A 25,540-nucleotide genomic window follows, 5' to 3' on the forward strand; every position below is an offset into this window, starting at 1 on the left:
TGGCAGGATGTATTCCATTAACCTGGACACGCAACAGACATTTGATATAAGGAGCACTCTACATTGTGAGAGAGTTGAAATTCAGAAAACAGAAAGCAAATGCTGCTGTTTTTAAAAAGCTGGTATAAATAAATGAAACCGAGAGAAACACCCTTCTTAAATGTTGCCCTCCGGACATTTAGCAGAGTCAAAGCACTCTCTGAGAGGACTGATCACCGGCTCACTGATAAAAACGTCTCCACCACTTGTACACAGAGGGCTCAGAAATGGTGCGTTTAGCGCTTTAACCCCGGGACTAGTCACTCACCTTGCTACTTCCGTGTCCAGGTCACACTTGGAGGTAATCTCTCCATTCAGCGGCTTTGTCCTCCTTCCACCGACATAAACCTTTTAGACTTTTCTCTGTGGTCCTCTTTGCAACACTGAAAACCAGCTTGACCCCAAGGGCGGATGGGGTGGGGGCGGGGGATGGGGGAGGGGATCTGAGCTATTTCAGCCCTGGTTATCTCAGTGGTGTAGCAGACTACCCTAACAAAGCCTTCATTCTAGCCTTCATCGCTGAGTTTTGTTTTCCTGCCATCATATTCGTTCCCTCCCTCCCACCCTCTCACCCACTCCCTCGCCCTTTCTACCCTCTACCTTCTTCACTTCGACAATGTTTGGAACTCTCCCCACTCCATATCATCAAAGGTCTCTAGCCATGGTGGAATTTTACGGATTCTAAAGCCAAGTAAACTCCAGACAGAACAAGATGAAGATGGGAAACGTTCACCGTGAGCTAGTCCGTTCTGCAAAGACTCATGTTGCATTGAGACTCCTAAGACTTTGTTGCGCTGCTTTATCTCTACAGCCATCACCACACAGTCTTCTTACTAATGAACTGCCATTGCCTGGCTTTCGCTATGTGGACCCTGGATAAGGGCACAGCAACTCTGCCCTTCAACCTGCGTCAAGAGTCACAGGAAGCCCGAGAGGTAAGGAGCCTCGGAGGCAATTAATAAATTATTTATTTATTATTGATTTTATTAATAATTATTATTAATTTATTAATGGTTTTATTATTAATTATTATTTATTATTAATTAATAAATTAATAAATCCCTCCTTTAACTCAGGTCCTGACCACTTGTTTTCCAGAGACCAACCTTGTCACTTCACTAGGAAGGACTCCACAGTCCTGGTTTTACTTCTTAAAGTCAAGGATGGTCTTGGTTTGTAGACTAGCACAGAATTGCCTAATATCCTAGTTAGCCTATCTAAAGACTTGTAAGCAGAAAGAATATTTTTCTAAAAATGTATCTTTAAATAATTCTAAGTAATTCTTTTTTTTTAATTTTTTATTTTTTATTAACATATAACATATTCTTAGCTCCAGGGGTACAGGTCTGTGAATCGTCAGGTTTACACACTTCACAGCACTCACCATAGCACATACCCTCCCCAATGTCCATAACCCCACCACTCTCTCCCTACCCCTCTCCATCCGGCAACCCTCAGTTTGTTTTGTGGGATTAAGAGTCTCTTATGGTTTGTCTCCCTCCCTATCCCATCTTGTGTCATTTTTCCTTCCCTACCCCACAAGCCCCCCACTTTGCCTCAACTTCGTCATATCAGGTCTTCTAAGTAATTCTAGCAAGCCTCTTTTTCTCCCTCTGATTTCAAGTATCAAGGAAATTCTCCTGGCGAGCTCCAGCCTGGGCTTGAATGATGGTTTCATCCCTGTCTTTGTGCTCCTGGGCAGATGCCACCCTCTCCTGTGTAAGATGGAGACATGATACCATGCTCGGTGGGAGTAAAGAATTAGATGGGTAGGGACATGTAAAGTGTTCAGCTAAACGTATTCATTCACTTTTAGCTTGTATTAGTCTACCCCTTTTGCAGATAAGAAAATTAAGTTCCAGGAATATTGAGTTCTTTTATAAATAGAGCCACAAAGCATGAATTCAACTCAAAGTTTCCGTAGCTTCTTTGTGAAATTTACAAGAAAGAAAGGTGTGTACTCGTGCGTCATGTAACCTAACACTAAACAAAGAAGTAACATTTCAAAATTGATAAAGACCAAGATTTTTAAAAATTCAAAATAAGTGATGAGGCTATTCCTTGTAACGTTAGCCTTATGACCTTACCCTATGTTTTTAGAAGTAATACAGACTCTTCCATCTGATTAACAATTTTTTGAAAGATTTTATTTATTTATTTGGCAGAGAGAGATCACAATTAGGCAGAGAGGCAGGCAGAGAGAGAGGGGGCAGCAGGCTTCCCGCTGAGCAGAGAGCCCAAGGCAGGGCTCCATCCCAGGACCCTGGGATCATGACCTGAGCCGAAGGCAGAGGCTTTAACCCACTGAGCCACCCAGGCAACCCTGATTAGCAATTATTTATATAGCTTTTGGTGCAACATAATTTTAGTTGCTTCCAACTGCGTAAAGCAATACGCAGCTTCTTTCTACTATAACACCTCTGCTAATGGCCTTGATAAGCAGTTCATGGAATATCTGTAAGACATATGTTCTGTTCGGTTAACAAACTTTCCATAATCAAAATCATTCTTGCAGCAACCTGATCATGCTCACTAGGAACAATTAATGTTTACTGAGCCAAATAAATCATGAATCATAAATCAATAAATCATGTTTTTAAAAGATTAGCCTAAAGACTTCTCACAGAAAGCAGCTAAGCTTTACCTTATCAAAGTGAAGAAATAAACAAACCTTCCTTGACATGGACAATACCATTCGCCACATTTACTGAACTGCAGATATAAAGAAACCGACCCAGGAAAAATATTCTATTACTTTTGAAGTGAACTGTTTTTAGAGAGCGCTAAATATTCAGCTTAGCTCTTCCGTATATGTACCATAACTCAAATTTAAATGTATAATGTATTTCTACTGAACTGTGATGGGCTTGGGCACTGCCGACTAATCTTATAACAAGGAAGAAAGAGCCAAGAAAAACCACATGCATCTTCAGAAAGGATTAAACCAGTTGCTTTTGTGAAATTAGGCTGGCAAGTGAATAGGATTAGAGCAACACCGTCCCACACGGAGCCCTAACCACACACGGAGGACTTGAGATGGGGCTGGTCTGAATTGAGATCATCTGTAAAGGTATTGAATACACTGGATTTTGAAGATAATATAAAAAAATAGATTGTAAAGTGTCTCATTAATACATTTTAAAATTGCATATTAAAATCATAATTTTTGTATATGTTGGGTTAAATGCAACATTATTAAAATTAATTTCTCTTGGTTTTTTTGCAATGTGACTACAAGACAACTCAAACAGCTTTACGTGTGTGGCTCGCATTGCATTTTTATTGGGCAACCTTGGTCTAGAGCCTTGTTTACTCCATCATGCTTGTGGCTGAGCCCAGAGTAACATACTAATCCTCATTCAGAAATGCATAGTCATTTTCAAGGGCCTCAGCAACATTATTATCTGTCATCACCAACATCCCTGCTCTAAGCTCATTCCATGCTTTAACCCATTTGACCTTCCCACTGACACAAAGTCCTGTGGGATGTGAGAGCCATTTTCTGAGTATCACTGTTGTTGCTTGAACTAGAAAGAAATTTCCTTAGTTTAGACTCCATTAATTTGCTGTCATTTAGATGAAGGTTCACATGTACCTTTATTATATCTCTAAATGAATAAATAAAATGAAAAAACTTTAGGAAGGAATTTTAACTACCTAAAGAAAAACAAATGGGTTCTTTCTGCACATGTAGCAAAATTAATATTGACTTTACATTATGACTGCTGATGTTTTTTGCTGTTCTTTATAAGGGGCCCAGGAGAATTGAGCTGGTGAGAGATTACTAAGCTCAGGATTAAGTGCCTCTTCTTGTCAGCACGTCACTAACCTGAGGTGGGCTCTATGGGGTACCTCACTCAGCTTCTCTGGCCCCACGTTCTTCACCTGGAAAATGACAATCTTGGATGAGGTAATATATTTAGCCTCCAAGATACCATGAACTCCACCAGACCGGAGCCCACCATTTGTTCTTAAAAATCATTACATCTTGAAAATCATTTTTTCACATTTCTCCAGTTTAGAGTTAAGCTAATGGGCTCACGTTGCCTAAGTCTCTCTCTATCTTTCTTTTTACCTCCTTCTAGAAAAGCATAAAAATACTAAAAATGCCAAGAGCTGGCCAGGACTTGGAATGCCTTTCCTGAAGTTAATATGCACCCAACATATTTAGATATCAGGGGTCAAAACAGTTTACCTTTTGAATATCTTTTTTGCTTCGATAAGCTTCTAAATGTTGAATTCAAAGTGCCAGGGGCCACTTAATAGCTATTTTCCTGTGTCGTCGTTCAAGTGTTTTAGTTTATTTAGACTATCACATTGCAGGCCCCTGGGTGGCTCCATTGTTTGAGCGTCTGCCTTCGGCTCAGGTCATGATCCCAGGGTTCTGGGATCGAGTCCCGCCTCAGGCCCCTAGCTCAGCAGAGAATCTGCTTCTTCCTCTACACCACCCCTTGCTCATGATTTCTCTCTGTCTCTCAAATAAATAAATACATTAATTAATTAATTAATTAATTAAATCTTTAAAATAAAGACAGTAAAATATATTATTGCTACACATGATCTTTGCATGGATAGTAGATTTGTGCTGCAGAGGGTAGCTGCCACGGGACACGTAGCCACTAAGGGTTTTCCAGGATGCCCCCAAATTTCCCTCTGTTCTTGTTTGCCACCATCTCAAGTCTGTTTGAAAGTGTTTTGAAAGAGATTTCAACACATACTTCATTTGTCTATTTTTAGAATTATCACCTCCAGGAGACTGCCCCATCTCCACGGCTGGTTATAATTATCGTCACCCCCACCATCATCACCATGGACAGCCACCACAACCGTTCTTTGAACACTACTGCTTGCCAAGCTGTGCACTAAGTAGCACTGAGCCTGCATTATCTTTGTTGAAAACTCACGAGGATCTTCGGAGGTAGCTATGGTTCATTCCATTTTGCAGATCAAGCAACCGAGCCTCTGAGAAGCTGATTTACTTGCTCCAGATCTGAGAAGCTGATTTACTTGCTCCACTAGTTAGCTTCCTAGTGGAACTAGAATCTGAACCCAAATGTAAGTCGACAGTCCACATTCTTGAATACTATGCTCTCCTGTGCAAAAATTATCTAAAACTTAGTAAGAAACCAAAGGACATTATATATACATATCAGGAACGGGTAATCGTCAAGTTCTCAGAGAAGCCTTTCTCCTATTGTTACTGACGAATCCAAAAGTTAGTACAATTGTCTGTTATGTATAAGAACTTGATTTTAGGCAAGTGAATAAAATCAGCAAAGGAAATAGCAGAATTTCATTCAGGAAAAAAAGTGTGTTGTAAGAATTACAGCTAATGTGATTGTATCTTTATCTCTAATAACCAGCAGGATATTTAATAATACTTCAAGATTCTTTCTTCTAAATGTACAGCATTCACGCAAATAGCTGGGAAGGCCTAGACAAGAGTGCAGTGGGGTCAACAGAGAAAGTGGAGGCTGGCGAAAGGGAGCAGTTTGGGTCTGACCAAGAACAGAGCTCAGCTGCTAGAAGACGAGCCAGTCCTGGCGCCCGGACATGGGGGCAGGCAGGGATGGGGGAATGGCGCCCAGAAAGGCTGAGGTGGAAACTGGCAGGTGCAAATGGACATTCTGCTTAATTTATTCACAAAGGAGTTTATCACCCTTTGTGAAGCTATACATTCCTGTCATAGTAACTCCCAGTTTCTCGGCTGTAAAATGGAGAGAACATTACCATATTCTCCACAGGGCTATGAGAGATAAAAAATATAATAAAGGGCTTGCAGGTCTTTCAAGGAGAAACGATTTCAATTGGAAGGCTTTATCATGTTACAGACACGTTCCTGAGTATGGTCTTCTGGCGTGAACAAGTAACACCCTGCTTGTCTGATGACAGAGATAGCCCGATAGCCCGTGTCTGCCCACGGAGGAAACCAAAAACCAAAAACTTAGAACAGAGAGAGATGGAGCAGATTATTTACGTTATAAAGGAATTTTAACCTCACCAAGAAATTTACTAAAGAATTCCTATTAAGCAGAGTCACCCGAGGACACCAGAAGGGTGAGAATATTCAAGGTCGTCCCTAGTGTTGTTGAGCCCCAATGCTTCATGGGAACCCCAGGTGTCAGGGTGAGTCTAGAGACATCTTAGCACCCCATCCCTATCTGAGCCAGTCAGCTCTCCCTGCAATCATTCCAGATTCTGCATGCGTTGGGGGCGGGGGGTTTCCCAAGGTTTGAGAAACGGAATACACTGTGATAAGTACTTAGACGTGGACTCAGCTGTTCTGAGATGGTCATAGGAGCATTCAAATCATACGTTTTTCACACGCAGATATTTCTGGAGAGGTTTTTTTCCCGACTCTCCATCATAACTTAAAATAGCATCGCTGCAAATGGCTGCAGGTGTTCGCACCACCTGCTTTGAATGGAGTCATCTTTCCTTAGAATTAGACGAGCACAAAGGGCCACCAGTCAGTTTCAGAGCATCCCTGATTGTTCTTAATTGCTCTCCTCCCTCTGAAATTGGTGATGTGCCCCCTCAGAGGAGCTCCTTTGGTAGAACTGGCATATAATGTTCTGAAGCAGGTCGAGAAATACCAAAAGCTGTCAAGAACCAAGACAATGAGGATGACTCATGCGATCTGAGTTCGAAGAAGACAGCTAGAGTTCTCGATAAAAACTACCTTTCCGAAGTCTATTTTTTGCGTCCAAGGACAGTATGGTAAAGGGTCTTTTTTGATATTACTCTAGGCGTCTGAATATCAGTTTTCTTCCTGAATGTCTGCATTTTCCCCAGTCACAGTGGGGACTGAGAACGACACAGTACATGACGAGCGTGATGGCGGAAGTTGCTTTTCAAAGGGAGGACTGGAGCTGGCGGGAATGGGGACAGACAGCAGGGACAGCTGCAGTAGTTTGAGAAGGCACACACCCCCCACCCCCACAAAGATGCTTTAGAAACCCTTGTGGAACAAATGGATGAACACACAAATAGAGGGAGAACAGTTCTGATAAAGGAGACAGAGCATTTGACTTGGAAAGAAGAGAACGAAATTTATGACATTTTGCCACCTACGGGCTCTGTCACCTGGGCTAAGTCATTTAACCTCTGTGTACTTCAGCCACGTTATCTATAACATGGGAATAATCCTCTATTTTTATCTACTTTAAATCTATTCTTTAAGGTACCTACTTTTTAAAAAATCTGTGTGTTTTTTAATTCTCAACACCTGAAAGACTCTGTTGTCAAGAAGGTTCAGGACAGGGATGCCTGGGTGGCTCAGTTGGTTTAACATCTGCCTTCGGCTCAGGTCAGGATCCCAGGGTCCTGACATTGAGTTCCACATCGGATTCCCTGCCCTGCTTCTCCCTCTGCTTGCTGCTCCCCCTGCCTGTGTTCCCTTTACTCTGACAAGTAAAATCTTTTAAAAAAAAAAAAAAAAAAAAAAAAAGGCAGCTCAGGACAAGTCCAGGAATGCACGTCTCTACTCTGGCCTGTAGGAAAATAGTACAGTCTGGGGCCTTGCCATCTTTAAGCACCTTTAGCGCGGTCCCCAGAGGAGCTACACGGGCACCGCTTGGGAGCTGGTTAGGAATGCAGATTCCCAGGCTCACCCCAGACCTATGGAATCAGAAAGTGCATTTTAACAAGGCCCCTGTGCTTCATATACATGTTAAAATTGGCAAAGCATTGCTCCAAAGCCAACTCTGCAGAAATCTGCCTTCATCCCCCTCAAGCAGAGCTGTAAGGATTCGTCAGGCGTGGTTCATTCCAACCAAATTCCTGATTCTGTTCTCCCATTCCCTTGATGTCTTAAAGAGTTAAATGTGTTCATAAAGTATCTTACTTATTCCTAGAAAATAGCTCTCAGTTGAGGAATATCTGTCTTCATATCAGAAAAAGCATTTGGGGTGGGGAAGAACAGGAAATATTTCAGACATTCAAGGTTGGAGCATTGAGGTCCCCTCTGCTTTGCCATTTTACATTTTGTCCTTGTCTATGTCATACAATAAATTCTTTCATGAGTTCGGGCACATGCTGTATGCTCACTGAGGAAGGAAAAAATCTCTGGGTGCAAGGTACTCACATGAAAAAGATGAAGGTTAATATAAAAAAATCTGTCTGGCCCTTCTACAGCTGTTCATACATTCCAGAGGGAGTGCCAAGACTCAGGGGTCAATCAGAATGAGGCCTCCCCACCCTGGGCATCAGTCTAGGTGCTGGGCCACAGAACGGACCCAGTCAGGTGACCCGTGGTTGCAGAGGTGGCGGGGGCTGACCCAGGCAATGAAACATAAGCAAATGGAAAGTTCTGGAAACAGAGAAGTGCTGGTAAACAGAGGAATTGAGTGGTGTGATGAAGAGGGCCCAGAGAAAGTGGACATGCGGCTTAGTGAGGATGTACCCCCAGCAACAACAGCTCTTGCTGAGGTTACCAGTGTGACCTGCAAGTCATGAGGCCCAATGGATACCTTCCAATCTTCATCTTCCCCTTGGCTCCAGGGACACCATACATCTGGTTTACCTCCTATCACTTTGGGTGTTCACTCTGCCTTTCTCCTCCACTCCTATGGCATGTATTCCTTGCTTTACGCTTTTGAGTCCTTAATGTATGTTCATTCCAGAATTCTTTTCTGAGCTTTAGAACCATCCATGCAATGGCTTATGTGACAACTCTAAGTGGATATCACGTAAGACTTCACACCAACCAAGTCCAAACCTGAACTCATAAACCTTCTCCCCCAGTCAGCACCTCCTCCAGAATTGCCCGTCTTGACAGACGGGACTGCTCTCCATCCAGGTACACCTACCAGGGACCTCCTGTTGTTCCTGAAATCTTTTATTTGTTCCCCATAACTACTAGATTGTAAAGTCTTATTTTACCCATCAAATGTTTTTCAGTCTGTCTTCTCTTTGTCCCCATCCAACCACCGTAAATCTGAGTTTCCACCATCTCTCGCCTTCACTGTCTCAGGAGCCCCAGATAGTCTCCTCACCCTTACTTTCTCCCGCTTTAGCTCAATCTTTTCACAACAGTTTTTTAATAAACCCAATATATTCATATCATTTTCTTGCTTAAGATCTTTCTATGAGTCTCCACTACTCATAAGTCCAAGTCAAGACTGTGAGGCCCTGCACAGCAGGCCCTTGCACACCTCCCTGGCCATTCTTTCCCTCACTTTCTGCTCTTCGGCCCCATTTAGTTTGTTTATTTTTTAATTCTGTATTTCAGGGGCACCAAGGTGGCTCAAGTGGTTAAGCCTCTGCCTTCACCTCAGGTCATGACCTCAGGGTCCTGGGATCAAACCCTGCATCAGGCTCTCCACTCAAGGGTGAATCTGCGTCTCCCTCTCCCTCTGTGATCTCTCTCACTTTCACTGTCTCTCAAATAAATAAATAAATAAATGGAAATCTCTTAAAAATAAAAAAAAAATAAGTTCTGTATTTCATTGGGTCTGAGAGGTCATCAATTGAAGAACCTGTCCTGATTTCAGAAATTGCTAATGTACGAAAAAAAAAAATCTTATAATTGTTAGAACACAGTAGTTCTGGCATGTCGCCTTGCCCCTTCCAAATGCAAGGTTTCTGCTCCCATATTACTCCTTCCTTTGCTTGGGAAACTCTTGTTCTCATCCTTAAAGTCTCAGCTTCTGTGCGAGCTCTTCAGAGAGGTCCTTTCGGACCACCACGATGGTCCCATCACAGGTTGGGACCCCTGTTATGCACCCCCATTATGCACTGGAGTTTTACAGAGCACTTAATCATGGTGATAATGAAAGTCTTTTGTATAGTCGTGTGTTCAAGGTCTTTTCCCCTTAACAGATTATAGACTCAGAGAAGGAGATAATCACGCTATCGTCAGCAGCTAAGACTTATCTTTGCTTCATGTAATCCTCACAGCACCATAATAAGGCACATCTATGACTACACCTGTCCCTTCGAGATAGGGAAACAAGGCCGTAGAAAGATAGCTGCTCAGATCACATGACTATTAATTCGAACCCCTAGAATCTGATTTCAGATTCTGGTCTCTTAACCTACTTTTTAGTAGGCACTCAGTAAATATTTGTTGAATGAATAAATGAATAAAGTCTTCAAAAAGTTAAATATTGTAATTATTGTTAATGTTGGGCTCTAGAAACTCGGAGAAATAATAATGAGTCAGTTTGTGATAAACCCAGAAACAATTTCAAATTTTAATCAAGCACTGATCACAAAGACCATGTCACTGTCTCATTCTCTTATGGATGGTTTGCAACAGTTTCCTCATCACTCTGCAAAGTACCCTATTCCTAACAGCATTTACTGTTATTTCTTTCCTTCCTTCCTTCCCACCTCCTTTCCTTCCTTCCTTCTTTCCCTCCTGTATTTTTTGCCTTCCTTCTTTCCTATTTCCCTTCTGTTTTCTCCCTCACTCTCTCCTTTTCCCCTTCCTTGCTTCCTCACAGAATATACACTGAGCATCTATGACATACTAGGGAAACTGTGATGCACAGAATATATACTGGTGAATGAAAGCACAATCCCTGCCCTCAGACAGTATATAATGTATAGAAGGGCGATTTCATAAAACCAACAAATATGTGGTTACAGAATTGTAATCCTGTTAAGAAGGGAACAGTTCAGCGGTAGAAAAGAGCAGGATGGGAAGAGCAGGGCCCATGGGAACGGGGTGGATGAAGAACCTCTTCAAGGGAGTAACTGGAAAAGCCAGACCTGATCATGGAGGAGTTGGCCACCGGTGAGGAGAAGAGCGTCCCAGGGCAGGGGAGGCCCAGGCGCAGGACAAAGCCGGGCACACTGAGCTGGGGACAGGAAGCCAGGGTGGCCAGGCCTGCCGTAAGGAAGAGCAGCCTTTATCTGACACAGAAGACCAAGGGGAGGTCTTGGGGCCTGTCAGGCCAACGGGCGCCATCATTAGCATTTCTAAAGATTACCCTCTAGACTAGATGGAGAACAGAAGAGAACTAGAGAACTAGATGCGAGGGATGGAGAGGCCGGACTGTAACTAGACCCATAGAGGGTGGGCAGAGACTGCCTTGGCTGGTAAGTGGGAAACCAGGGAGGTATGAAGGCCCAGTTGGGTGGGTGGGTGGGGTCTGTGTTGCTGATTCTTCCCTCTCCTTGGTTTTACCTCCCGTTCCCTGCTTTCACTGCGCCTGGCTGTCTTCTGGGTGCAGGGCTCTAATACTGGCTCCTTGCATAAATTAAGGCAAAGAAAAGGGAAATAACCAATGTCAGTCTGACTTCCAACCAGGGATTCAAGTCATCTCCCTCCAACCCCTTATCACTAATTGTTACTTGCCTCTCTATCAGGGAGTCAGGAATTTTCATTGTTAGGGAGAAGCTTCCCTTGGGAAAGTAATCAGAACTCTGAACAAAATGGAAATCCTATGAATAAGGCTGGGGAAGAAAGGAAGGTATGACTTATTATTGTCCTGCTCCTCTGCGGTGCTCTGCAGACTTCTCCTGCTGCGGCCACTGGACCCTGACAGTGACCCCTGGAGGTTAGAGCCAGTTTGTACTTGAGGAAGCTAAGATGCGGTAAGGTTAATGGACTTACCCAAGGTCCCATAACTAGAAAAATCAGAAGAAAGTGATCAGAACCCACTTCTGCTCTGAGAGGGGAAGATTGAGAAAAAAAGATAGAAAGGCAAAGAAATGTGCAACCATGAAAGTCACAGAGTCACAACACTGAAGCAAGCAGGCCATAGTTAGGATGTATGACCCCTGACACCCGTCTTGGAGAGCCAGAGGAACGTGACACAGGGCTCCCCGGGGCTGATCACCACAACAACCGGAACACAACAGCCATGTCTGAAGGGAGACAGTGAAGAAGTTTCCAGTGAGATGCTGGAAGCTCCAAAGTTCTCTGTGGCCTCAGCATAGAAACTCAAAGGCTGCAGTCTGGACACCTTAAGCCCAGATGATATGTACAAGGTTTCCCTTAGGTTTCTCAACATGCACTGTAATTCTGTCTGCAAGCAGCACATCGGTTTTAGGAATGACACTACAGACAGATTTTGATCACGTGTTATGCCAAATATTTGTTTTCATCCGTACGATCATCAAAGCTCACAAGCGAGAGTCATTGCTGGCTATCCGATGTGGGGCACAAACAACATCAGCTTTATTGGAATCAGGCAAATGTTTGTTTACCAAAAGCAATATGTTCGCAAGACACAAACGTTCTTTGTTTTTCTTGCCCAGACGACATCTCCCTCTCCAACTAGCCGCATCTGACCGCTGTGCTCCGGTAAACAGGAAATCCTTTCAAGAACACGCATCGTGAGCAACCAAACAGTTTGCGCTCAAAACTACTATGTCTTTTAACCACATCTGTTTCTCTTGAAATCAGTCTGGCTTGGTTGCTTTGCCAGGAGCTTCGAACTCTTTATTTCCCAATTTTTCATGTCATTCGTTAAAAAAAGGAGGGGAGACATAGCCTCGAACACAACAGTTTATCCAGCCCCATTCATTTTCTTATTGACCAAATTCATTGTATAGATTTTCCTTCACTCGGATGTTACATGGCTGTAAAGGATACGCTTGCAAGGAGATGCCCATCTTCAATTCTGCCACGGAAAAGAAAACTAGAAAAGCAGGAGATCCATCTCAGCCCGACGCATGAGTAGTGAGGAGGCTATGCAGCTATTTTTCTTTGTTCCTTAAGAAACGTTAACCAATTCTTGTCGGTATCCATGAAACACACCAGTATCCAAAAACTGACATAAAACGCTGGACATTCACGGCTCACTCAAGGGGTCTTTGGTTCTGAAAGCGGTGACCTCTCAGACATTAGATGCCTAAGTAGGAATGAGGGACACCCCTGAACTAAGAAGTTCAATCGTGTTTGAACTGGAAACTAGTCACGAGACAACTTAGAGGGCAGTAGAGACTATGGGTCATTCATTAAGAAATAATGCATTATGTGATTTTATTGAACGTAACATCCATATGGAACATCTGTTGCTGGGCCACACAGTAAAACGGACCCTTTTTGCTCCAACTGCTTGGAAGACAAGGATCCTCCTGTTCCACACTACCACCCCTCATTCTTTTCCTATGGGGTGTATTTCATGATGATGTATGACTTCTGCCGGAAATGGGTAGCTATCCAGCAAATGCATACATTCACCCCATAAAAAGAGGACCATACGCTGGAAGATCGCCAAGGTCATGGCCAATTCTACTGACAGCTGAAAATAGTTAAACTGACTTTTACTGCCCAGGCAGGGGCCAAAATTTCCTTCTGGCTCAGAAATCTGAACTCAACCCAGGCGCTCACCCAGCTTCTCCCCTTCTCCCAAACTGGATGGCTCATAATAGCTCTATGACATCGTCCTCACTTCTTCTAGGAGGGGTGTTTAGGAAACACAAAGGTGGAGGCATTTGGTCAAAAGGATTAGAAGTAATTCTACCACACAGAGCAGCTGGCCAAGACCTCAAAGCATCAGCTCCTCTCGCTGTCCAGCATATAATGTCCACCAGAGTGGACTGTTTCTCTGAAAGTTGGGGGCCATTCTTCACTGGTGCAAGAGGAAATGCCACTAGGTTTTCTAAGGGTTCTTCCTCTATAAATACTTGTCTGGCTCCCTGATAAGTGCTGAAGTTCTAATAAATAAAACAGGAGTTCGTTTTCAGGCTGCACTGAAAACTAACCCAGACATTTCTGGCGATTTCAAGAATTGACGGTTTTGACTCTATGAACGCTATCATCACGTAGCTAAAAAACAGAACCCGAAAGCCTGGAGACAAGCATCTTTAAATGTAAACATGCAGTGAAGGCACCTGAATCATCCCTGTGTCAGGCCAGTTAGAAAGCTGGTACAGAGTTAATAACCAAACTGTTAAGACTGTGCTCACGTGCACGGTGCGAGGTCGCTGCTTTTTGCTGTGCTGACACCCATCTTAGGATTCCGTGAAGGAAAGGGGCCGGTGGCTGGCACAAGGAAGAGCTCAGCAAATACCAGTTGGAGAGACACAGCCAGGGTGGGAGTGGCCAGTGCTCCTGGCCCCGCCCCTGACTCTGCAAGTTAGAACACCTCTCCCTGCATCTTCAAAGCCACTCGGGCTCTGCTTTTCTGAAGACTGACTCCACTGGGCCTGAGTGGTTGGGTGTAGTGCTAACTCCGTGCAGCTCACCTGCAGCCCAAGGGAAGTAAAACGCGTTATTCTGCTCTGGTAATTGCTGGACTTCTGAGAAGGAGCCATGGTTCCACTAACACCAGGCTTGGAGTTTCTCTTTCAGCGCTGAGACAACAATCTCTTTGGGAAATTCGTGAGCCAACAAGACTACAGTACTGCCTTGTACCTTAGATAAAATAATACTCCCTTTCCTTGTGTGGCAGATTGAGCCCAGATCAAAACACAGATAGGTACACCTGAGCCCATGGGTAGGGACCTCCAGGAAGCAATGATAATGAAAATTGTCAGCCAAGGTTCAGACCTGCTGGGTCTCTATGAACTTGAATCAGTTTCCTGATTTTCCATTTCCAACATTGGCACCATGTTTACCTACCCTAGTCTCTGGGAGGCAAGTGCACAGAAAGATCCCTACAGTAAAATAGCTCTCGTGACACAGATTTTTACCCTGTGAGACTTCTCAGGACCTTGACTATGATAATTAGAAGAAGAAAAATATTTTTTAAATCTAAGCCCATGAAAAAAAGAGGGCACGTCTGTGCACCATTTACTTACACTTTTCAAGCTACAAAATATTAACTATGTATGGGCAACTGCCATGTGCAAGACACCATGATTCTAGAAGAAGCCAGCTGCAGGGCCATACAGAAAACCCCCAGATGAAAAGACAGGGGGCTTAAGCCTTAGTCCTAGCGACTTCATACAAGCAGTAATGGGCAAAGGGATGGGCAGATAGTTTCCCATTATTGTTTATAAGCTGCAAATCTTAACAGAATTTACCATCTAGGAGTCTAAAATAAAATTAAATAGTAAATGACCTTGTTTTAAAATTAAAGATCTTAAGCTCATTCTATGAAATAATACTGACTACATTATGACATCATGAACTTGTAATTACCTAAAAAATAAATGCAATGTTCGCTCAAGAACCTATATATAGGGGCTCAGTCAGTAGAGCTTCTGCTTTCAGCCCAGGTCATGATCCCAGGGTCCTGGGATCAAGCCCTGCATGGGATCCCTGCCCAGTGGGGAGTCTGCTTCTCCCTCTCTCTTGGCTGCTCCCCCTCCTTGTGCTCTCTCTCTCTCTCTGTCAAATAAATAAATAAATAATATTTGAAAAATATATATATACCATGTGGGGGGCAAAGAAGAGGTCCTTGGTAGCAGAAAGGCTGATGGTACTTAGATGATCTCTAAGACCTTCTTCTGGTTCTAAAGTTTCCTAAATCCTGATAATAAGGGGAATAATAAAATGCACATTAATATATAATTTTTGTACTTTATATACAATTTTCATGGAGGATGCTCATTCTGCAAACAGAAGCTGTCTGCTGTGGTACAGCCCAGAGGAACCCATTCAAGATCAACTCAAGAGAGGATGGTGGAAGATAGAAGCTTTCTCTCCTTGGCTGCCCTGGCAGAGGCCACCTGCCTTTCAGCTTCTGGGGGTGGGGAAACAGTTTCGCCCTGATCCCTTCCCCTTCCCCTTTTCTATGCCAATCCTGTTTGGTCGACCACATGCCCCAGGCTTGGAAAATCAGCCGCTCCCTTGTTGGCCAGGGTGGTGGCTTCCCCTAGCAGAGATATTGGCTTCTCAGGGCACTCCCTTTGACTTTTGCCCAGAAAGACCGGGAAAGCTTTCTATGTCTTTGAGATCATCAACTCCAGGGTCAATCGACTGCGGCCCTCAGGGCTGACGAAGCTTAGTAAAGACCAACAGAGTAACGGGGTAAGGTGATCTGTGCTGCCTGTGGCCTCCCAGGCTGCAGGGCAGCAGGTCACACCTTTCTGTCTGTCTGTCTGTCTTTCTTTCTTTCTTAATAAAATTTTATCTATTTATTTGACAGAGATACATCAAGAGAGGAACACAAACAGGGGCAGTGGGAGAGGGAGAAGCAGGCTCTCCACTGAGCAGGGAGCCCGATACGGAGCTTGATCCTAGGACCCCAGAATTGTGACCTGAGCAGAGGGCAGATGCTTAAGGACTGAGCCACCCAGGGGCCCCATCACTCCTGTGTTTCTTGAGCAGGGGGCTCTGAGCAGCGCTCCTCCAAACTGCCCAATCTGCAGGGCAATCTGCCCTTGGAGGACTCCAGCTCTCAGGAAAGGCCCCAGTTCCTTACTCTGAATCCAGGTCTTAAGCTAAATGCATATTATTTCCAGTAATCTTTTACCAATAATTACTGGCAATCTTTAAAAAAAACTATATATGTGTGCATGTGTATGTATCTGTATATATTTCAATACATACACATACATGTATTTATATAGTCATACACAATATAGAGTATATACATGTCTGAGTATATGTACATGTTTATAATAAATACATATATGTGTTTTTCAAGTAGAACTTCTCTAAAAATGGCTACTCATCCTCTAGTAGTTCAAGAGACCGTGATTTTCCATGTCTGGGTGTGTCTGTGTATATGCCTTTTACATAATATCTATAGCCATTTAGAGATTAAACCTAGAACCTGAAAGCAATTAATAAGCCTAATAATTGAAAGAGGTATCACAAAATCTACACACCGATGGGAAGACTATGTCCTTGCTCCATGAAGCAGACACATCAGGCTGCTGGGTCCTGACCCCGAGCCATCTCTTCCTCCTTCCTAGGTGACAAAAAGGCCCTCTGGTTTGGGCACACCTGCCCATGTGAATCAGGGGTGCACTCCTACCTGAGACGTCTTGATCGTGCATGACACTGGGACAGGAGCCTGGGTCGCACGCGCCACTAATGAGCTACTGAGACACACAATTCTGTAGTCACCTCACTCTGTGATGGCTCGTTATGTGAAACAATCAATTGTCCATATTGTTTAAAGGAGTCTGATTGGAGTCTTATCTTATTTGCAGCCCAAATTATCATAACTATTACAGAGCCTGTTTGCTGTTAGTTGTTGGACAGTTTCATTAAGTTGGGCTACCTCCTTTCCAAGCAGAAAACATAGTCCAGTACTAAATTAGATAGAAGGAAAAAGAGTGCTTCTGACATAAATAGTTCCAGGAACAGAAAGTGACAGCTGATGGCCCGGAAGCGAGGAAACAGAGTAAATTGTAGAATAAAAAACAGAAACAAGAAGGTAAAAATACAACACTCAGGGTCATTTAGTTGTGGAGCAGAGAACGCCCCACACTCAAAAGCCCATAAAAACATCATTTTATTAAAGAACAGATCAATATTGAAATAATCTCTTTAGAAAGTTTTCCATATAAACCAATATTTTTTTAAAAGATTTTATTTATTTATTTGAGAGAGAAAGACAGAGAGCACAAATGGGGAGGAGAGAGAGAGAAGCAAGCTCCCCACGAGCAGGGAGCTCTGTGTGGACCTCCATCCCAGGGTACTGGGATCACGACCTGAGCCGAAGGCAGATGCTTAACCCACTGAGCCACCCAGGTGTTAAACTAATGATTTTTTTTTTAAATTTTTCTGCTAAAGGGTTGAAAAGAACTCGTTAGAACCACTAATCCACTGAGAATGTTATGTATCTTGGATCTTACTCTTCACATGCCAGAAGCATTGTTCTGAGCCACTTGGAACTCAGAGGTCACATTATAAATACTAAGTTCCAAGGACAGTCCACAAAAGTCCATTTGACTCCAAATGGACCTGAAGTCTGGTGGGAACTATGGTGTCAGGGATTGGGACTCTGGGCAGTGTCTCCCCATTGGAAGTTGGAATGTTAACCCACAGGACAGACCCAGGTCATCTGGCATAAAGGGATACTTATCCAAAACCATGCTACAGGGAACACACTGTCCATTAGCTGCCTGCCCATTTCCAGACAATGCACACTGAGTCCGGCTGACAGCCTGGAGTGGAGAGCAGACCCCACATCAGGGGGGAAACTGGAAGAGATGACCTTTAAAATCTCCAATTCTGTTTTCCATTTCCCCATGTCCCTGGTTCTGAGGGCTCAGAGATGCTATGAATGGTGTCTGATATGTTGCTGTAATTTTCTCAGTCACCACCGACCTCCATCAGTGAAGCACCTGACAAGCACAGTCCCACAGCTGGGGTGGCCCCTCTTTGCTGCATCACTGCTGATCGAGTCTCCTCACTGCCCATCCTGCTGGTCCCTCTAATCTCCAAGAAATGGGGCACACCTGGGTGGTACACCCAGTTCAGTGACCCACTACTGATTTCAGTTCAGGTCACGATCTCAAGGTCGTGAGATTGAGCCCCACGTTGAGCTCCCCATTGAGCACAGAGTCTGCTTGAGTTTCTTTCTCTGTCTGCCCCTCCCCACCAAAATAAATAAATAAATACAGTGCCCAAGCAATGGCCTAAGGATGGCACCATCAATGAAAGGAAGAATGAGCAGGATACCTTGATGGCCTTGGTAAGACAATGAGATGAGAACTCAATTACTAGCTTCTCGGGGCACCTGAGTGGCTCAGTTGATTAAGCGTTTGCCTTTGGCTCAGGTCATGATCCCAGGGTTCTGGGATCGAGTCCTGCATTGGGTTCCCTGCTCAGCGGGGAGTCTGCTTCTCCCTCTCTCTCTACCCCTCCCCTTGCTCTTGTGCTCTCTCTCTCTTAAACAAATAAATAAAATCTTCAAAAAACCCAAAAACAATTACTAACTTCTCTGGCATAGTCTTGAATTTTGACTTCAATGTCTTACCTTTTCCAAAACCTGCCTTTGTCCCAGAATACTTCTCTAAGAGTCTTCCTGGTTGAAATTAGAATGTTTCCTTAAATTGCAGCAGGTTCTTATACCTCCTTTATAGTACCTCTCCCATTATGCACTACATTCGACTTATTGTGGGCAAACCTTATCTCCCTTACTAGGCTATAAGATTCTGTAAGTTAGGATCCATGAAAGCCAGGAGAAATCAGCTCTTTCCATCTGGGAGCTGACAGTTTGGTTGGAGTAATTGGACAACTGCACCAAGGTCGGGTTTTGGAGGCAACAGCTTTCATTCAACAATAATTCATTCATGGGGTGTCTGTTGTGTGTCTATTGTGTGTTGGACATTGAGTTTGATTCTTGAGGAGGGTGTGAAGTGAATAAATGTTATACGAAGACTTTAGCCTCCAGAACTCATCATCTCATAATGGAGGCTATCACTTCCTCTGATCTTCAATGTCAATTCAGAGGCAGAACTTGGATCAGGACATGTCTTGTCACCCAAAAGAGAGGTAAGTCTGTAACTGATCATCTGGAGAAAGAGTGGCAAATTCCTATTTTATGTCCCTGGACTTTGGACAATCCAAAAAATATGAGGATATGATGACTTTATCTAAGTCTCTAGAGATAAGATAGGGATAAACCACAGGAAGGGTCATTGCTCCTGCCCATGGAGGGATTGGAGAGAGAAGACTGGGACTAGAGGTGAGGGTAAAAAGTGTGAGGAAAAGCAGACAGTGTGCCATAGCTTATAGAGGACAGAAACACAGAGTGTGGAGCTGGGCTGCCCAGCTCTGAATCCCAGCTGGCCATTTACTAGCTGTGTAACCTTGAGTAGTTGCTTAACCTCTCTGTGTCTCAGTTTCCTAACTTGCGAAATAGGAAGAATGATCATAACTTGCTCATACAGTTATGGTGAAGATTTAGAGAGTTAATGCAGGAAATGGGCTCAGAGCAGTGTCGATGGTGTGAGTTGTTACATTATTATCATTACTGTACTGGAACCTGGACTGAGAGTCAGTCAGAACCTGGGCAGGACAATCTCACCTGTACCAGTAAGGTCAGTCCCTTCACTGTAGAGACACAAAGCCAGCCTCTCAATCCTATGACTATCACTTCCCAAAGAATGTCTGCTGTTCACCTGGGGAATAAGTGAATTTCCAGATCTCACCAGTCTCAGCAGAGAAGCCTTACTAGACATGTGAATGTAATATCCCCAACTGAACAGGAAATGTGGAGATCCTCCTCCTGGGCACTCTCTCTTGCTTCGGGACATCAGTGCAAGCCCAGTTATCCATAGGAGACTCTCCTTCCCCAAATACCTCCAGAGTATGGCCAGTCATTGCTTCAGTCTTAGTTATGGCCCTCATTCACCTTCTGATGGCTTTTAGACTGCATTTCCCTGGGAATTCCATGATCCTCATAAAACCCAGAACCCATGAGGTCATTTCTCTGCCTACCTCTTTCGGGTGAGGAGACACAAATGAAAACAAATATGACACGAAATTGTCCTTCCATCATGATTTGATTAGAATTAACGTCTGATAATATCAAGTACTTTTCAAGAGTCTGGGGAAGGACATTCTCATACAGGCTGGTGGGAGTATCCATCTGAACAATCATTTTGAAGGGCTGCTAGGCAGCGTGGGCTAATTTTAAAATGCGCACACCCTCTGACCCAGCGACTTCACAGCTCCAAGCTTACCTGAGGAACTTCCTGTGAGAAGGAAGGAGGAAGGCTATCAAAGACTTACATGAGTCTCTTCATTCGGAATAGACAAAAAACTCAGAAATAAGCTAAATGTCCATCAAGAGGGAAACGGCTACGCTGTGATGTATTCATCTGTTGGAATACCATGCATCATTAAAAGCATGAGATGTGTCTAGATTTACTGGCATAGAAGGATACACATAGTAATATGTTATGGGATTAAACTGTCCACCCCAAATTCATATGTCGAAGCCCTAATCCCCAGTACCTCTGAACGTGACTGTATTTGAAGACAGAGACTTTCAAAGAGGTAATTAGGGAAAAACAAAGTCTTTAGGGTGAGTCCTAATCCAATATGACTGGTATAGAAAGAGATTAGGACACAGACACACAGAGGGAAGTCCATCTGAAGACAGGTGTCTATAAGAAGGGAGAAGGGAGGGACGCCTGGGTGGCTCAGTGGATTAAGCCTCTGCCTTCAGCTCAGGTCATGATCTCAGGGTCCTGTGATCGAGTCCCGCATTGGGCTCTCTGCTTGGCAGGGAGCCTACTTCCTCCTCTCTGTCTCTCTGCCTGCCTCTCTGCCTGCTTGTGATCTCTGTCTGTCAAATAAATAAATAAAATCTTAAAAAAAAAGGGGGGGGGGAGGGAGAAGACAGGTGTCTATAAGCCAAGGAGAGAGGTCTCATAAGATACCAACCCTGCTAACACCTTGATCTTGAGCTTCTAGCTTCCAGAATGGTGAAAAAACACATTTCTGTTGTCTAAGCCACCCAGTCTGTGGTACATTGTTGCAGAAGCCCTAGCAAACTAATACACAATATCCTGGGCCACATTTCTCTGTTCTTTTGATGTCTTATTCGTATGTGTGTTCCCAAGGCCCATCAGTGTGTACAGGCAAGTAAATGCTCAATAAATGGTTCTAAAATGCATTTAAATAGAAAGGAATGCTTTCTTGCAGGCTGCTTTTCAACACAGGGCATCTCAAAGGTCCAACATTTCATTCTCTTTATGTTAACTCAGACTGTCTAGAGATGAGCACTGTAATCATGGCATGAGCAAGATCCAGCCTTTAACTGTTTCTTTAAGACAACGGGGACTACTGGACTTCTGGGCCAGCCAAGCCCCATCTGCTTTCAATTCTAGTGATATCTGCTGAGAATGTATTGCAATTTATTTTATTCAAGTTCTGTGCCCATAAATGTCTTCGATTCTTAACCCACAATAGGGCCCAAATCAAAAATGCTTATTGACCTTTGTCTGGGAAGCTCTGATAATGCAGGTCTTACCTCTTCATCGGCTTGGGTGAGCATTCTCTCTCCAGATTGGAGGATGTGTGTTTCACGTGCATTGCATTGTAGGAAGTGTGAGTATAGTCATTTTCGTCGTTGTAGTCTGGACCAAGTAACGTCCGGGCCCAAGTTCCCATGTCATAAGGAGGAAGGGTCCCTCCAAATTCAGAGGGCAAAAATTCAGGGTGTATTAGTTGGTGTAGGCTGTTTAAATTGTTTCCATGCAGGAAAATCTGGAAAGGAAAAAATAATTATCAACAACAATAACAACAAAAAATCCAAAACATATGAGCAACTATTCAGCTTGATATACAATTTAGCAATGACAAATTGGCGGCACTGCTGGTAATCATGGTGTTTAAAGAGGCATTCAATTTTGTGTCTGCAACTTAATCTTCATAAAATGTTAATTTATTGCTCAGAAAAGGGACTGAATTAATAGTCCTTAAAAAATGAAGTTTATGAACAAATTGGGTATTATTTGGCCTGGGCCCAAATTTACACATACAGTAATCTCCTAATTATCCCCGCTGATAAAAAGGGTAGCGATGTAGACCATGCAAACCCCCAGTCGTGCTTCCCATGCATCCCCCCATTGTTCTGCTCCTTCTGCCTCCCCCAAGGGCTTTCTGCCCTCTGTATCCTCTCTGTCTCCCCATCCTCTCCAGGCCTTCTCCAATCCTCTCCAGCCTCTCCCCCAATCTGTCCCAGAGACACCCACATGCTCTGGTTCTCCTCCCTGCTCCCCCAGTTAACTATTATTTGCTGACTTCTATCTTTTCTGATGGGTGCATTTATGTCTTGATCACCCACAGGAAGAGAAGAATACTCAGGAAAAGGGATGGTGTTTTCTTACTTTTTCAATACATTCCCACTTCCCAGGATTGATGTGGGCACTAGGTAGAAACCCTATCCATTCGTCAGTGGAAGGAAAACTGGGGCCTGAGAACTTAGGGATATTTTTACAGCATCTTCCATTTATGTCTGGACTGAGGGCTAACACCCAGAGAAGTTTGCATCTTCGAAACATGTACTGGAAACCGGCCAAGCAGGAGGGAAAACCTGCCCAAATTACACCTGTTTTCATGAAAATCCACAAAGTGGTTAAGCCATAAGTCAATAATGATCATCTCCTACGATATTGGAATTGACTTCTGAAAGTCTATTTCAAGTCCATCTGTGGAATGGTATCAGTTCCCACACTTCATGTTGCAAGTTCAACGTACACAAGTTATATCCAAGTGTAGGACCACTGATTATACACAACAGCTCACAGTTACCATTATGCAATGTAAATGTGACTTTTAAAATACTTAAAATTAGGAGCATCTGGGTGACTCAGTTGGTTAAGTATCTGCCTTCAGCTCAGATCAGAATCCCAGGGTCCCAGGATCAAGTTCCACATTGGGCTCCCTGCTCGGTGGGGAGTCTGCTTCTCCCTCTCCCTCTGGCCCTCCCTCTCTCCTCGTGCTTGCTCTCTCAAATAAATAAATAAAATCTTTTAAAAATAATAATAAGATACTTATATATAGTATAATAATATACCATAAAATTATTATCAATTATGTCATATACTATAGATTATATTATAAAATACTACCTAATAGAGACATATACTTGCTACATTGTTCTGTTGTATTGATTTTAACTTATGATGTCATGATTTCATTTAGAAAGGAAAGGAACAAGAAGCTAAGTACTAACATTCTTTAGAAGAATACTGTAGCACTTCAGAAAATAATGTACGTTTTCTGCAGTGGATCTCAATTTTAATAAGAATCTTTGCTTTTGAAGAAATTCATGGGTTCTAGCCTTTGCAAAACACCTCTCAGGAGGAACTACAGTGTTTGAAGCATGAAAAAGCTGGGGATAAATACCAGGCCTGGTGTTTAGAGCAAATATTTGTACCGACCCACCCAATACCAGCAGTTCTTTTTGTTTTTTTCAATTTTTTGTACTATCAATTTTGTTCACGATGTTCATTTTTTCTGTTTTAAGTTTTTATTAAATTCCAGTTAGCTAACATATGCTGTGATATTAGTTTCAGGAGTAGAATTCAGTGATTCATCATTTACATATAACATCCCAGTGCTCATCCCCACAAGTGCCCTCTTTAATTCCCATCACCTCTAGCCCATCCCTTCATTCCCCTTCCTGCAACCCTCAGTTTGTTCTCTATAATTAAGAGTCTATTTTATAGTTTGCCTCTCTCTGTTTCACCCTATGTTCCTCTGTCTTGTTTCTTATATTCCACACATAAGTGAAATCATACAGTATTTGTCTTCCTCTGGCTGACTTATTTAGCTTAGCATAATACATTCTAGGTCCATCTACGTCATTGCAAATGGCAAGATTTCATTCTTTTTTCATGGCTGAGTAATATTCCAATATACAGAGATCCCATATCTTCTTTATTCATTCATCAGTCGATAGACATTTGGGCTCCTTCCACAATTTAGCTATTGTTGACAATGCTGCTATAAACATTGGGGTGCATGTGTCCCTTTAAATCAGTATCTTTGTAGCCTTTGGATAACTACTTAGTAGTGCAAATGCTGGGACCAGGGCAGTTCTATTCTTAACTTTTTGAGGAAGCTCCATACTGTTTTCCAGAGTGGCTGCACCAGTTTGCATTCCCACCAGCAGCCAGCATGGATAGGCAGTGCTGTGGAAACTGGCCTTTTCTGCTGGGGTACTGTGGAATGGTAGAACTCAGCAGATAGGAGGCTGGACTCTTCGCCTGTCAGATTCTGTTCTGTGCCCAGAGCACCAGAAATTGACAGCAAGTGTCAATTGCTTTGTGGGAAGAATTCCACTAGTTCCTTCCTGAGTAGAAGATTCAACCCTGGGAAGCCTGAAGCCATATGGGGAAAAGCCAGGACACTTCTCTGTCCTTAGCACTGTCCTGAGTCTTTGCCAGATTGCAAAATGCTTCCAAATGTCTCTGCTTCCTTAGGCTGGTGAGTTCTAGTCTTAGTGCCACCCTTGTTTGGGAATAGGAGAAACATCCTTCCCATTACCTGCTGCCATGTTCCCTCAGGATCTGGAAGCATCTGAGGTTTAGGACTTAGAGACACTGCAGAGTGTGTGCATGTGTGTGTGTGTGTGTGTGTGTGTGTGTGTGTGTGTGTGTGGCATGGGGGCTCACATCATCGTTCCCCCCTGCATACACAGACTCTTCCCTGGCATGAGGTACCCTGGGTATAGGGGCACATGTAAGGTACTGTTAAGAATGACCCTGGTGGGGTCCTGGGTGGCTCAGTGGGTTAAAGCCTCTGCTTTCGGCTCAGGTCATGATCCCAGGGTCCTGGGATCGAGTCCCACATCGGGGTCTCTGCTCAGCGGGGAGCCTGCTTCCCCTTCTCTTCTCTGCCTGCTGCTCTGCCTACTTGTGATCTCTGTCTGTCAAATAAATAAATAAAATCTTAAAAAAAAAAAAAGGAATGACCCTGGTCAGGGGTGCCTGGTGGCTGTCGCCTGCCTTCTACTCAAGTCAGGATCCCAGGGTCCTGGGATCGAGTCATCGGGATCTCTGCTCAGCAAGGAGCCTACTTCTCCCTCTGCCTGCTGCTCCTCCTGGTTGTGCTCTCTCTCTCTCTCTGACAAATAAACAAATAAAATAATAAATAAGAAATTAGGGGCGCCTGGGTGGCTCAGTGGTTAAAGCCGCTGCCTTCGGCTCAGGTCATGATCTCAGGGTCCTGGGATCGAGT

General features: G+C 43.6%; 1 protein-coding gene across 1 annotated transcript in view; it reads right to left on the minus strand.

Moving 5' to 3' along the window:
* The window catches only part of CLVS1 (clavesin 1), a 198,848-nt gene that overhangs the window by 5,940 nt on the left and 167,368 nt on the right, over positions 1-25,540 (minus strand). The window contains exon 5 of the mRNA XM_045998613.1: positions 21,825-22,060. Coding sequence (XP_045854569.1) covers positions 21,825-22,060 — 236 coding nt within the window. The remainder of the gene's footprint in view (positions 1-21,824; positions 22,061-25,540) is intronic.

Source organism: Meles meles, chromosome 1 (genome assembly GCF_922984935.1).
Source record: "Meles meles chromosome 1, mMelMel3.1 paternal haplotype, whole genome shotgun sequence".
NCBI classification, from domain to species: Eukaryota; Metazoa; Chordata; class Mammalia; order Carnivora; family Mustelidae; genus Meles; species Meles meles.